The sequence below is a fragment of the Myotis lucifugus genome, unplaced genomic scaffold (genome assembly GCF_000147115.1).
Source record: "Myotis lucifugus unplaced genomic scaffold, Myoluc2.0 scaffold_306, whole genome shotgun sequence".
Taxonomy (NCBI): Eukaryota; Metazoa; Chordata; class Mammalia; order Chiroptera; family Vespertilionidae; genus Myotis; species Myotis lucifugus.
Window position 1 is genome coordinate 826894 of NW_005871354.1, and position 13499 is coordinate 840392.

At 37.7% G+C, this 13499-nt stretch overlaps 1 protein-coding gene across 2 annotated transcripts in view; it reads left to right on the forward strand.

Annotated features, from left to right (window-relative positions):
• Positions 1-13499, forward strand: part of YME1L1 (YME1 like 1 ATPase) — a 52881-nt gene that overhangs the window by 30249 nt on the left and 9133 nt on the right. For both annotated transcript variants that reach the window (XM_023763882.1, XM_006100268.3), the window contains 4 exons: positions 6064-6154; positions 10054-10206; positions 11612-11744; positions 12717-12779. In XM_023763882.1, coding sequence (XP_023619650.1) covers positions 6064-6154; positions 10054-10206; positions 11612-11744; positions 12717-12779 — 440 coding nt within the window. The remainder of the gene's footprint in view (positions 1-6063; positions 6155-10053; positions 10207-11611; positions 11745-12716; positions 12780-13499) is intronic.

Below are 13499 nucleotides of genomic sequence, written 5' to 3' on the forward strand. Positions count from 1 at the left end.
GGTACACTGGCACTTGGATCTCTAAGGAGGTGCTAATTTAGCCTCTGCCTGAGGTTACCCAGCAGGAGCTATGGAGAGATCTGCAGATTCTTCTTCTTTGTTTGGGGTTTGGAGGTGCCCAGATGAGGCTCAGCTGTGAAGCAATGCAAGCTTCTGTGGGGCCTTGGGCCTTCTTTTGGATGTTCTGGGTCTCTCTGACCCAGCTGCAGTTTGTTAGGTAATTTTCAGATTGCAAAGGGCCAGGCCTTTCATATGCAAAAGCCTCTGTGCACAGCTTGGTTGGGGCGGAGTCTCAGGGGATCAACAGGGCAGAGCAAGCAGCTATGGCTGCTCCTCAGTTGTACCCTAAGAGGCCCCACGTCTCAGTGTCTCGGTAATCACTGCAAGCACCTCTGAGAGAAAGCCGCCCTCAAGTTCCGACCAATGCGAGACAGTCCAGTTTCTCCCTGTATGAGTCTGGGTCCCCAGAGACTCACCCAGAACTGGAGTTCAGAGCAGTCGGTAGCTTGAGACTCCCTCCCGATTGAAAAAGACAACTGTGTCTTCAGTTGCCAGCCCTTTCCACCTGCGCCTCCGTACCTCTGCACTTTACTTCCGCACCTCCTCTGAGTCTCAGTGTGCTTTTTTCTCTTTCCTTCTAGTTGTAGAATTTCCACTCAGCCAGCCTTCCTGTGGTTCTGGATGATGTCCGTTTTGTCTTTTACTTGTATTTTTGAAGTGGTTGTGCGAGGCAGCAATTTCCGGTGTTTACCTATGCCGCCATCTTGGTTTCTCCTGTTTTTAAGTCTTTATCATGATGTTTTGATTACTGTAGCCTTGTATAATTTGATATCAGGTAGTGTGATATCTCCAATTTTGTTCTTCTTAAGATTGCTGTGGCTGTTCAGGGTCTTTTGTGGTTCTATATAAATTTTTGGAGTATTCTAGTTCTGTGAAATATGCCACTGATAGGAATTGTGTTGAATCTATAGATTATTTTGGGTAGTTGGACATTTTATTGATGTTAATTTTTCCTATCCATGAGCCTGGTATATGCTTCCATTTAATTGTCTCTTCTTCAATTTCTTTTTTTTCTTTAATTTCTTTTTTATTTTTTTAAGACAGGGTAAGGGAGAGAGAGAAACATTATTGTGAGAGAGAAAAACATCAATTGGTTGCCTCCCATACATACCCCAAATGAAGATTAAAACTGCACCCTGGGTATGTATCCTGACTGGGAATCAATTCCACGACCCTTTGGTCCAGGGCAGAATACTCCAACCACCTAAGCCACACAGACCAGGGCAGATTCTTTCTTTAGTATCTTATAATTTTCCAAATACAGGTCTTTTACGTCCTTGGTTAAATTTATTTGTAGGTATTTTTTTTTTATGGAGTTCTAAATGGGGGATTGTTTTATTCTTTTTTTTTTTTAAATTCTCACCTGAGGATATTTTTTCCATTGTTTTTAGAGAAAGTGGAAGGAAAGAAGTGGGGAGGGGGTGGGGGAGAGAGAGCAAAACATAGATGTGAGAGAGACACATCAATTGGTTGCCTCCCACATGTGCCCAACTGGAGCCAGGAATCAAATCTGCAACTCAGGCATGTGCCGTTGACTGTGAATTGAACCTGCGACTCTTCAGTGCTCAGGATGGTGCTGTAATCACTGAACCAAACCAGCTCAGTTGTTGAGCATCGACCTATGAACCAGGAGGTCACCATTTGATTCCCAGCCAGCGCATATACTTGGGTTGTGCAGGAGGAGTGCAGGAGGCAGCCGATTTATGATTCTCATCATTGATATTTCTTTCTATCTCTCTCTCTCCCTTCCTTTCCTGAAATCAATAAAAGCATATCTTTTTAAAAAATGCAACCAATTACTGAATACTTACTTTGTATCTTGCTGCTTTACTGAATTCATTTATCTTTAGGGTTCTCTATATACAATATCATGCCATCTGCAAATAATGACATTTTTACTTCTTCCTTTCCAATTTAGATACCTTTTATTTCTTCTTTTTGATTGCTGTGGCTATGTTGAGTAAGAATGGTGAAAGTGGACACTCCTCTCTTGTTACTGATCTTAAAGCAAACACTCAGTATTTCCCTGTTGAATATGATGTTAGTTGTGGGTATGTCATATTATTATGTTGAGGCATGTTCCCTCTATTCTTACCTTTCTGATAGATTTTGTTATAAATGGGTTCTGGATTTTGTCAATATACTTATTCTGCATTTATGGATATGATCTTATGATTCTTACCCATTTTATTTATGAGATGTATCACATTAATTGATGTGGGGATACTGTACGAACCTTGCACCCCAGGAATAAATCTCACTTGATCATGATGTATAATCTTTTTATGTATTGCTGAATTTGGTTTACTAATATTTTGCTGAGGATTTCTGCATCTATGTTCATCAGGGATATTGGCCTATCACTTTATTTTTTTGTAATGTCTTTTTCCGGTTTTGGAATCAGAATAATGCTGACCTTATAAGATGGCATGAGAGTCTTTCCTCCTCCTGAAAATTTTAGAATAGTTTGAGGAGGATAGGTGTTAGTTCTTCTTTGAATGTTTAGTAAAATTTACCTTTGAAGACATCTGGTTAAGAACCTTTTTTTTTTCTTAATTTATTGATTTGAGAGTTGAGAGAGAGAGATGGGGGGGTGGCGAGAAGGAAGGGAGAGAGAGGGAGAGAGAGACAGAAACATTGATTTGTTTTTCCACTTATTCATGTATTCATTGGTTGATTCTTATTTTTGTTTTGTTAATCCTCACCCAAGGATATTTTTCTATTGATTTTTAGAGAGAGTGGAAGGGAAGAAGAGAGACAGAGAGGGAAAAACATTGATGTGAGAGAGACACATCTATTGCTTGCCTCCCACATGCGCCCTTCACAAGAATGGAACCCAGGACCCTTCAGTCTAAGGCAGGGGTGGGCAAACTTTTTGACTCGAGGGCCACAATGGGTTCTTAAACTGGACCGGAGGGCCGGAACAAAAGCATGGATGGAGTGTTTGTGTGAACTAATATAAATTCAAAGTAAACATCATTACATAAAAGGGTACGGTCTTTTTTTTTTTTTTAGTTTTATTCATTTCAAACGGGCCGGATCCGGCCGGCGGGCCGTAGTTTGCCCACGGCTGGTCTAAGGCCTGACCTCCAAGCACTGAGCCAACCAGCTAGGGCCATTGGTTGATTCTTCTATGTGCCCTGACTGAGGATTGAACTTACAACTTTGGCATATCTGCTTGATGCTCTAACCAGTCAACCCTAGAATGTTTGTTTTCTTGGAGAGTTTTCTTTCCCTCCAAATCAAAACATGGCTTTTTTGCATATTTAAAATGTCACAAATAAGTCTGAAGAATGATTGGGCATCTTGCTGTTTCTATAGCTGGACAACGTAGGTCTTATTCATCAGCCTGCTTAACTGTTCCTTTTTCAGAAATAGATATCATCCCAAATTTTCTGATATTCTTGTTTTTAACTGTTGTGACTTGATGAATCAAAGCAGCTGAATTTGATACAAATTCATTGTCATGTCTATTAAAAATTAACTCATTTTTCTGGACTTGAGTTACTGAACAAGCAACACCTGACCTCATCTGAAACCTGTGGATATATTTTTTGCCCAAGAAGTTTCTGATTCCAATAAGAGAACCATTCTCCTGAATAACGACATTGATGGAGAAGTGAACATACACAAACCTCAACCTTGTAATGGAAGCCCATTGTAATATCCTTGATCATATTCTGTACATGACTGCAGATTGTGTGAATGGTGGCCAGTTCCTTTCTATTTTCCACCATCTGTCAGCCTGGAGCCTCTTCTTTTTCTTCCCAAGGAGACTGTATTCTAGATTGATATGGTTGAAGTTCCTCACAGGGTGCCTCTGGGGCTTTTCACAGTCTCTTCAGAGTGATGTGGACATTTTCTGGAATGTCAACAGTCAGATTGCTGACAATGGTCTTCATCCTCATAGTAGATGCACAAAGAGAGTGTTGGAAGTTTTTCGATTACTTCTTTGATTTCATTGGTTTAATTGGTCTGTTCAGATTTTCTGTTTCCCTTTATGACTCCAGTCCACCCCCAGCAGCTGTTCTCTGGTAGAGACCAAGGTGATTGCCATGTTTGTGCACTGACCCTTTAAGAGAGCGTTCCCACTGCTCACCATGGTGTGTGGAATCCTGCTGATTTTCGCAGCCACATACCGTGTGGGCTCTAGTGCTTTGGGCTAGGTAACCTGGCATGGGGCTGATGCTTCTCTAAGGGAACTCTCACCCAAAATAGCCCAAAGTATTCTCACCCACCGCACATGCCCTTCCTACCTGTTTCGATGCGGGTTCCTCTGTAAATTCTTAGTTATAAGCCTTCTGTTCAGCTAGTGGACAGATGATTATTCAAGTTGATTGTTCCGTACTTTAGTCACTACTCTGATATGGTCCTGGGAAGAGGTGAGTGTAACTTCCATCTATTCTGCTGCCATTTTCAAAATTTCTAAAGGTGACTTTTTTTTTTCTTTTACTGATTTCAGAGAAGAAGGAGAGGGAGAGAGAGATAGAAACATCAATGATGAGAGAGAACCATTGATCGGCTTCCTCCTGCACGCCCCCTGATGGGGATTGAGCCACAACCCGGGCAATGTGCTCTTGACCAGAATCAAACCCAGGACCCTTCAGTCCCCAGGCCAACACTCTATTCACTGAGCCAAACCGGCTAGGGCCTAAAGGTCACAATTTTAATTGGGGTGTTCAGGGAATGATTAACTGAGATGGTGACACATAAGTGAAGATTTGAAGAAGTTGGGGAAAGCCATACATGTATTTGAACAAAGAATAATTTTTGCTAGAGGAAGAGGGAATAAAGGACCTAAAGAATTAATGTTCATTATTTGTTCATGGAGCTATTGATGAGAGAGAGGGGGGCTGGAAGGGGGAGAAAGAGGGAGAGAGAGAGAAAAACATCAGTGTGAGAGAGACACATCCATTGGTTGCTTCCCAAAGGCACTCTGACCTGGGCTGGGGATCGAACCTGCAACCCAGGTACATTCCCTTGACTGGGAATCGAACTTGTGATGCTTTGGTGTGTGGACCGATGCTCCAACCTTTGATCCACATTGGCTAGGGCACCTATGTTGTTTAACATCTGGCCTTCTGCACTAATTTTTGGTATCATTCTGGCAGTAGTGACTTTTGATATCATTTGCATTTGTGACTTTTCTAGTATGCTAACTAGGAAAATGTCTCACCATTTCTGATAGGCAGCTTTTGTAATCTTACATCAGAGTTTTAAAAATTGAGCTAATGCTCTACTTACTATTTTTGTTGGCGAGATTGGGCTTCATTCGTGCTAAAAATGACAGTTCTGCAAACAATATTTTGGGGATTAAATATTCTAAACTTTTTTTGGCCATATCCCTTTACAAAATATCATTACAAAAAGGAGGACCTATTGAATACTTTCAACAGTAAAGATTAAAAGTAAATCATTACATCATAGCTCAATTCTAGTTAATGCCCTTTGGTGTTTATGAGGAACTGAATAATTTATAATCTAGTAGAAATTCCTTATAATGAAGACAGCCTCATAATCACAAATTAATGTTTTAAGTTAAACACAGATTCCTTATCATTAATATAGCATGGCAATATACTGTTAGTAACATATCATACAGTAATATACTTATCATTAAAAAAATATAGTAAGTCCACATAATTTGCCCTTGAAGCTTATAACCAGGTCCAAAAAAAATTCTGGATTTTAAACTTGATCAAATACCACTGACACATTTGAATAGAGTTTTTAATATAATAGTTTTTGTTAACTGGAGGAAGCAGTATTTTTTAAAAATGTAAGAAGTTTAAAATGTATTTTGTTGAGATATATAAGGAGACTTTGCATAATTGGCAGTAAGGGCCAGGAAAAAACTCTTTGTATATTTATAAAGGGATATTTTTTGTATACTCCTTTTACTGAAACAAAAAAAAAATTCCAATTAAATTTCCAATTTCCAAGGAGCAGGCCTTGATAATCAAATCTTTATTTTAAATTGTTTGGTAAATTGTGTCATTTTAGGTGGAGGAAGCTAAACAAGAGTTACAGGAAGTTGTGGAATTCTTGAAAAATCCACAAAAATTTACTGTGCTTGGAGGCAAACTTCCGAAAGGTAAGATATTTTCCCTTTACCAGATTTGCGATAAAAAAAAATAGTGTAATGTATTACTAACTTAATTATTATCAGATTTAACTGGTTAAAGTTTAGTTCTTAATTACTATTTCATAAATAACTGCTCATTCTGAACATACTTTTCTATAAACCTTTTTTGTATAATTTTAAATTTTATCATATAAACTTTAAGTCAGTTTGCAAGAATCTGACAAAGAACACTACTCAACCCATACACAACATTTTGGGTTACTTGCTCATTCACTTTCTTTACATACATGCATTTTTTGAACAGTTGAGAGGAAGTTCTAAATATTACATCATGTATGCTTCTTTATTCCTAAGTAGCTCATTATATATTTCTTAAGAATAAGGATATTTTCTTTACATAACTCCAGTACAGTTATTAAAATCAGGAAACTTAACAATAATCTAAAATTTATCAAATTCAAATTTCAGTATTTGTCCCAATAATAACCTTTTTAGTTAAGTTCCCTCATTGCACTCCCAACCCAGGTTGAGGACCCAATTCATGTTCACATATAACATTTATTTTTTCTTTAATCTGAAAAAATTCCTCAGCTTTTTTTTTTTTTAAACAGGGATAAGGGTGGATTTTCTTATGATCTTCAAAATTGTATAGAGTACACATAAATTTGTAGAATGACTCTCAGTTTGGTTTTGTCTGATGTTTTCTCACAGTTATTACTCAATATGATTTTTTATTTTAAAAAAATATATTTAATTGAGTTTTTAGAGAGAGAAGAAGGGGAATGGATAGATAGAAACATTGATGAGAGAGAAACATCATTAATCGGCTGTCTCCTGCACGCCTCCCACTGGGGATCAAGCCCAAAACCTGGTCATGTGCCCTGACCAGGAATTGAGCCAGGGACCTCTTGATTCATGGGTCGATGCTCAACCACTGAGCAATACTGGCCACGCTCAATATGAATTTTAATTACTGTGTGATATTGTGATTTACAATAAAAAACATATTTGGTCTTAGTCCCTGTTACTAATACAGAGCTCTTAAAACCTGGAATTTCATAGTGAAGAGAGCAATTAAAAGTATGTTTTCACCCTACCTGGTTTGTCTCAATGGATAGAGCATCGACCTGTGGACTGAAAGGACCCAGGTTCGATTCCAGTCAAGGGCACATGCCCAGGTTGCTTGATCACCGGTAGGGGGTGTGCAAGGGGCAGCCGATCGGTGATTCTCTCTCATCATTGATGTTTCTATCTCTCTTTCCTCTCCCTTCCTTTCTGAAATCAATAAATATATATATTAAAATAAAGGTGTGTTTTGTTGTGTTAATGAGGTAACTTTTAGAAAACACCTGAAGATGGGGGCAGGTTGCCAGGAGGACTTATTCTGTGCTTAGAAGGTTGGAACATTTAGTACAATCCCACTACCACCACCCATTTCCCCACCTCTGGGGAGTGAGAAGGGCTTGAGGTTGAATCACTGTTTAATGTCCAGTGATTTAATTAATCATGTCTATGTAATGAGGTCTCCATAGAAACCCAGAAGGATGGGGTTTGCTTGCCCCACCATATAGTTTCTCCAAGTATACATGCTATAATAAACTAGTAATCTACTAAGTAAATGTTTCTCTGAGTTCTGTGAATTACTCTAGCAAATTAACAATACCCAAGGAGGAAGACATTAGAACCTTTGACCAGCTAAAAAGCATAGGAAATAACCTGGTCTTGCCTTTGGGAAAGCTCTCAAGAGGGAGGGGGGGGAACAGTGTTATGGTACTGAGTTCTTAACTTGTGGGAATCTAATGCTTTCTCCAGGTAGGTAGTATAAGAATTGAATTGAATTGTAGGATAAACAGCTGTTATCAAAATTGCTTGTTGATGTGAGGGAAAAGCCCAATATTGGACTTAGGTACAGAATTGTAATGACTTAAAAGTATCCTTCTAGATACTTTAACATTTATATTGAACTTTTAAATTATTTCTTATCTTTTACTATTTAAACTAGCACTGTTGTGACGATCTTAATATATTAAGGCTTTGCTTACATGCTTAATTATTTCCTTAAAACAAATTCTAGATTTATTCATTTGGTATCTGTAAATTATTGTAGATTCCAGTGCTAGAAATGGAGTTAGTGAGTTCAAGAGGCACTACTATATAAGGCTTGTTTTTATACTCTATAGTATCTCTACTGAAACTGTTCACTAGTATCTAAAAATATGTGCATGAATCTTTTTTTTCTCTTTTATGCATGAATCTTTCTTTTTTTAAAAAAATATATTTTATTGACTTTTTACAGAGAGGAAGGGAGAGGGATAGAGAGTTAGAAACATCAATGAGAGAGAAACATCGATCAGCTGCCTCCTGCACACCTCCCACTGGGGATGCGCCCGCAACCAAGGCACAGGCCCCCAACCGGAACCGAACCCGGGACCCTTCACTCCGCAGGCCGACGCTCTATCCACTAAGCCAAACCAGTTAGGGCGCATGAATCTTTCTTAATGTAGAGTTCACTTATTAAATCAGTACTGTAACGTCATAAGGAACATGTTTAAAACAAACAAAAATTATTTTTCTTTCTGATCAAAGTAATATTTTATAAATTTGTGGGTAAATTCTCAGGTACCAAGATATACTCTACAGAAATTGATATGAGGATGATTTAAACCATTTAGGAACAACAATAACATGAAAATACAAGTATAGTCTGCAGGATATTTTGGAGTTTTTCTTAAAGGGAATTTTTTAGCCCTCGCTGGTTTGGCTCAGTAGATAGAGCAAGGGCCTGTGGACTGAAGGGTCCCAGGTTTGAGTCCAGTTAAGGGCACATGCCTGGATTGTGGGCTCGATCCCCAGTAGGGGGTATGCAGGAGGCAGCTGATCAATGATTCTCTCTCATCACTGATGTTTCTATTTCTCTCTCTCTTTCCCTTTCTCTCTGAAATCAATAGAAAAATATTAGTATATTTTTAAAAAGTATTTTTAATATTAATATATAGCATTAATACAAATTTGGTGCTTTTTTGAAATGTCTGAAAAATGAAAAGTTATGTAAACCAGGGAAGTTCTATGATCCTACATCGAAAAACTTGTTATGAAAATTTTCAAACATACAGAAAAATTAGAAAGAAAGCTGTAGACATTACCTACTTTGTTTACATCTAAATATTTTGTTATGCATCACGTAAGAATAAGGACATTGTCCTAAATAAAAATAATAATTTATTCTACCAAATAAAACTAAACACTATTTTCTTAATATCATGAACTCACCAGTATTTTTTCAAATTTTCAACAGATGCCCCTAGAATTTTTAAAAATACACACATTTTTTATTGATTTCAGAGAGAAAGGGAGAGAGAGAGAGAGAGAGAGAGATAAACATCAATGATGAGAGAGAATCATTGATCGGCTGCCTCCTACATGCCCCACACTGGGGATTGAGCCCACAACCTGGGCATGTGCTCTGACCAGGAATTGAGCCATGACCTTCTGGTTCATAGGTCAATGCTCAACCACTGAACCATGCTGGCCGGGCCTAAATGATGTGCTTTTTTATGGAGGTGCATCAGTTCAAGGTTCATGCATTACATTTGTTGTTTAGTCTCTTAAACTGTTTTATGTGAATCTTATTTACTTAGTCATAAGTTTATATTCCTTTCCCCCAAGATTTTGTCCTGTCTATGGCTGATATGTAAACAGTATTTAGATGATACAAGATAATGAGTTATGGAGAAGATCCTGAAGTGAATTATTAGTATAGAGAAATATATTTTGCTATGCTTCAAAATATTAGTCATTGATGTGCTTGTAACCTCAACATTATAAATTAATTATTCATTTTTAAGATTTATATCAGAATTTGTTTTTGTTTTTAATTTCAATTATTCTTGTATACTTTTTTTTAATAGGAATTCTTTTAGTTGGACCACCAGGAACAGGAAAAACCCTTCTTGCCCGGGCTGTAGCTGGAGAAGCTGATGTTCCTTTTTATTATGCTTCTGGATCAGAATTTGATGAGATGTTTGTGGGTGTGGGAGCCAGCCGCATAAGAAATCTTTTTAGTATGTTTAAATGTATCTTTTATACAATACTAATTTTTTTTTTAATTTCAGGGGAAGAGGTTTTTTTTTTTACCCTTTCTTTCTACTTAAGATTGTTATTCAGCTGAACAAAGCTATTTGGGGGTTCTGGTTTCAGAGAATTAAAAAAAATAATTTTTTTTAAAATTGATTTCGGAGAGCAAGGGAGGAGAGAGAGAGATGATGTGAGAGAATTGATCCGCTGCCTCCTGCACACCCCCTACTGGAGATTGAGCCTGCAACCTGGGCATGTGCCCTGACCAGGAATTAAACTGTGACCTCCCAGTACATTGGTTGATACTCAACTTCTGAGCCATGCTGGCCGGGCTGGTTTCAGAGGATCTCATATGTGAGCTAAAACAGAACTGTATTTTTTCCCCAAATACAGTCAGAGTAGCTAATGGAAGTGTTAGATGTAGTTGGGCGCTGCAGAAAAGCTGGGTCTTTTTGTTTTGTTTTTTATTTAGTTCATTTCTATAGTATGCAATTAACCTCAAACCTGATTGTATATAGTTGAAACAAGTAGGAAGAATGAGTGAATACACAGTTGTTTCTATTTACTTGTTTGTTGGTTGATCATCACTGGAGGATATTCTTTCCATCGATTTTTATTTTTATTTATTATTATTATTTTTTAATCCTCACTCCAGGAAATTTTTCCATTGATTTTTAGAGAGAGTGGAAGACAGAGAGAAATACTGATGTGAGAGAAACACATCGATTGGTTGCCTCCTGCATGTGCCCCGACCAGGGGCTGGGCCAGGGAGGAGCCTGCAACTGAGGTACGTGCCCTTGACCGGAATTGAACCCAGAACCCCTTGGTCCACAGGCCGACACTCTAGTCACTGAGCCAAACTGGCTAGGGCTTTCCATCAATTTTTAGAGAGGGTGAAAGGGAGTGTTAGGGGGAGAGAGAAGAGAGAAAGAAACATCTATGTGTGGTTGCCTCCCACACATACCCTGACTGGGGCTGGGGCTCGAACCTGCAACCCAGGTACATGCTCTTGACTGGGAATCGAACCCTTGATCCTCTGGTACATAGGCCGATGCTCTAACCACTTAGTCATGTGGGCTACGGCTGTTTTTAATATATATCATTCTTTATGGTATAATTATTTTTTTCCTTCTGCGGTTATTGTTCTTTTTTTTTTTTTTTTTAGCCACGTGGGGAAGGGGAAAGAATCTTACCGTACAGATTCCCACATGGCGAGGGGAAAAGAGTCCCCTGAGGCTATTGTTCTTCATCAGTGAAAAAAAAAAAAGAACACAACAAAATCTGTTTTGGTGTATTTTCTCCCTAATACTTTTTTTGGCTTTTGACAATTTTGCAGGTTTTTAATATTTATATGATTTTTCATTAAAATTTGAATCTTTTCTGTTTTCCTAGGGGAAGCAAAAGCGAATGCTCCTTGTGTTATATTCATCGATGAATTAGATTCTGTTGGTGGGAAGCGAATTGAATCTCCAATGCATCCATATTCAAGGCAGACTATAAATCAACTTCTTGCTGAAATGGATGGGTAATTGAATCTTCTGTCTTTGGACTGTATTTGGTAACATTCTAGAGAGAGAAAAATCTTATGTTTGTAGGCAACAGTAGTCCTTCATGCAGAAGGTCAAGACAAGCTATTTTCAGGATTGCATTGTTTCTAATTCTAATAGCGTAGTTAATTTATCAACTCATTTAGGTTGGTGAGAGTTGCACTTTTTTAATTTATTATGACAGGGAAGCAGTGATTCCTGCTGACACTATTTGGAGCTATAAAGGGAGAGTATGCTGGTCCCTACACAATTTGTGACCAGATTTTAGTGTTTCGACAGATTAAAAGCTTGCATTAGTATAAAAAGCAAGAGGTGGGGTAGCTTGGAAAGAAGCAAAAATATTTCTTATAACACATTCTGGAACCAAATAGGAAGTTTAGGAGCACATAATTTGAATTGGTAAACTTGAAAATAATTTTTCAAAAATTTAGTCAGGTGCCCAAGCTTCTTGTGTCAAGTCATCTCTTCCTAAGTAAAACAAATATTGTGCAGGTATATAATCACAGATGATTTGGTGATTATATATTAGCAGTTGTAGTGAAGTACACTGTGCTAATATTTGTTTCTTTTAAAAAATAGAGATATCATTTGGGGCATAAAAATACCAATCCTTTTTCTTTGCTGTTATTTTTTTTTAAAATATATTTTATTGATATTTTACAGAGAGGAAGGGAGAGAGATAGAGAGTTAGAAACATCGATGAGAGAAACATCGATCAACTGCCTCCTGCACATCTCCCACTTGGGATGTGCCCCAACCAAGGTACATGCCCTTGACCGGAATCGAACCTGGGACCTTTCAGTCCCCAGGCCGACGCTCTATCCACTGAGCCAAACCGATTTCGGCTTCTTTGCTGTTATTAAGATTAATGATAAACAGTTTTATGTAGAGCATTTATATATGTGTGCTGTTTTAATTTTTAGTGAAAAAGTACTTTTTTTTTTAAATAGTTTTAAACCCAATGAAGGAGTTATCATCATTGGAGCCACAAACTTCCCAGAGGCATTAGATAAGTAAGTATTAAAAGAAAATTTTTGTGACGTACTGATATATGTTTAAACATGGATGAACTTTAAAAATATGATGCTAAGGGGAGGAAGCCCATCACAAAACATCATATATTATGTGGTTCCCTTTATATGAAATGTCCAATATAAGTAAATCCAGGGCAACAAAAAGTAGGTAGATTAATGGTTGCCAGAGGCTGGGGGGAATGAGGAGTGACTACCAGTGGATATGGTTTTTTTGTGTTTTATTTTTGAGGGGTGGTGAAAACATTCTAAAATTAGATTGTGGTGATGGTTACAGAATTCTGAATATATTAAAGAGCTTTGAATTATCCACTTATTTTTTAAATTATAAGAGAAAGTTTATTTAGAAAGTCACAGAAATAGAAAAGGTAAGCCAGCTGGGCTGTGTGGGCACAGCAAAGGAGTCACAGAGGCAAAAGAAGATCACTTGGAGTTTAAGAAAAAGAAATGCTGAGAGAAGGAGCCCGGAGGAAGGGAAATTGCTCAAGAGAGAGGAAGAGCATGCTGGATTATCTACTTTAAATTTGGTAATATGTAAATTATCTCAATAAAGCTGTTAAAAGGCCTTCTGACAACTTATATATCACAAAAACGTTTTTGGGTGGAGAGCACTTTTATTTTAAAAAAATATATTTTATTGATTTTTTTACAGAAAGGAAGGGGAGGGATAGAGAGCTAGAAACATCGATGAGAGGGAAACAT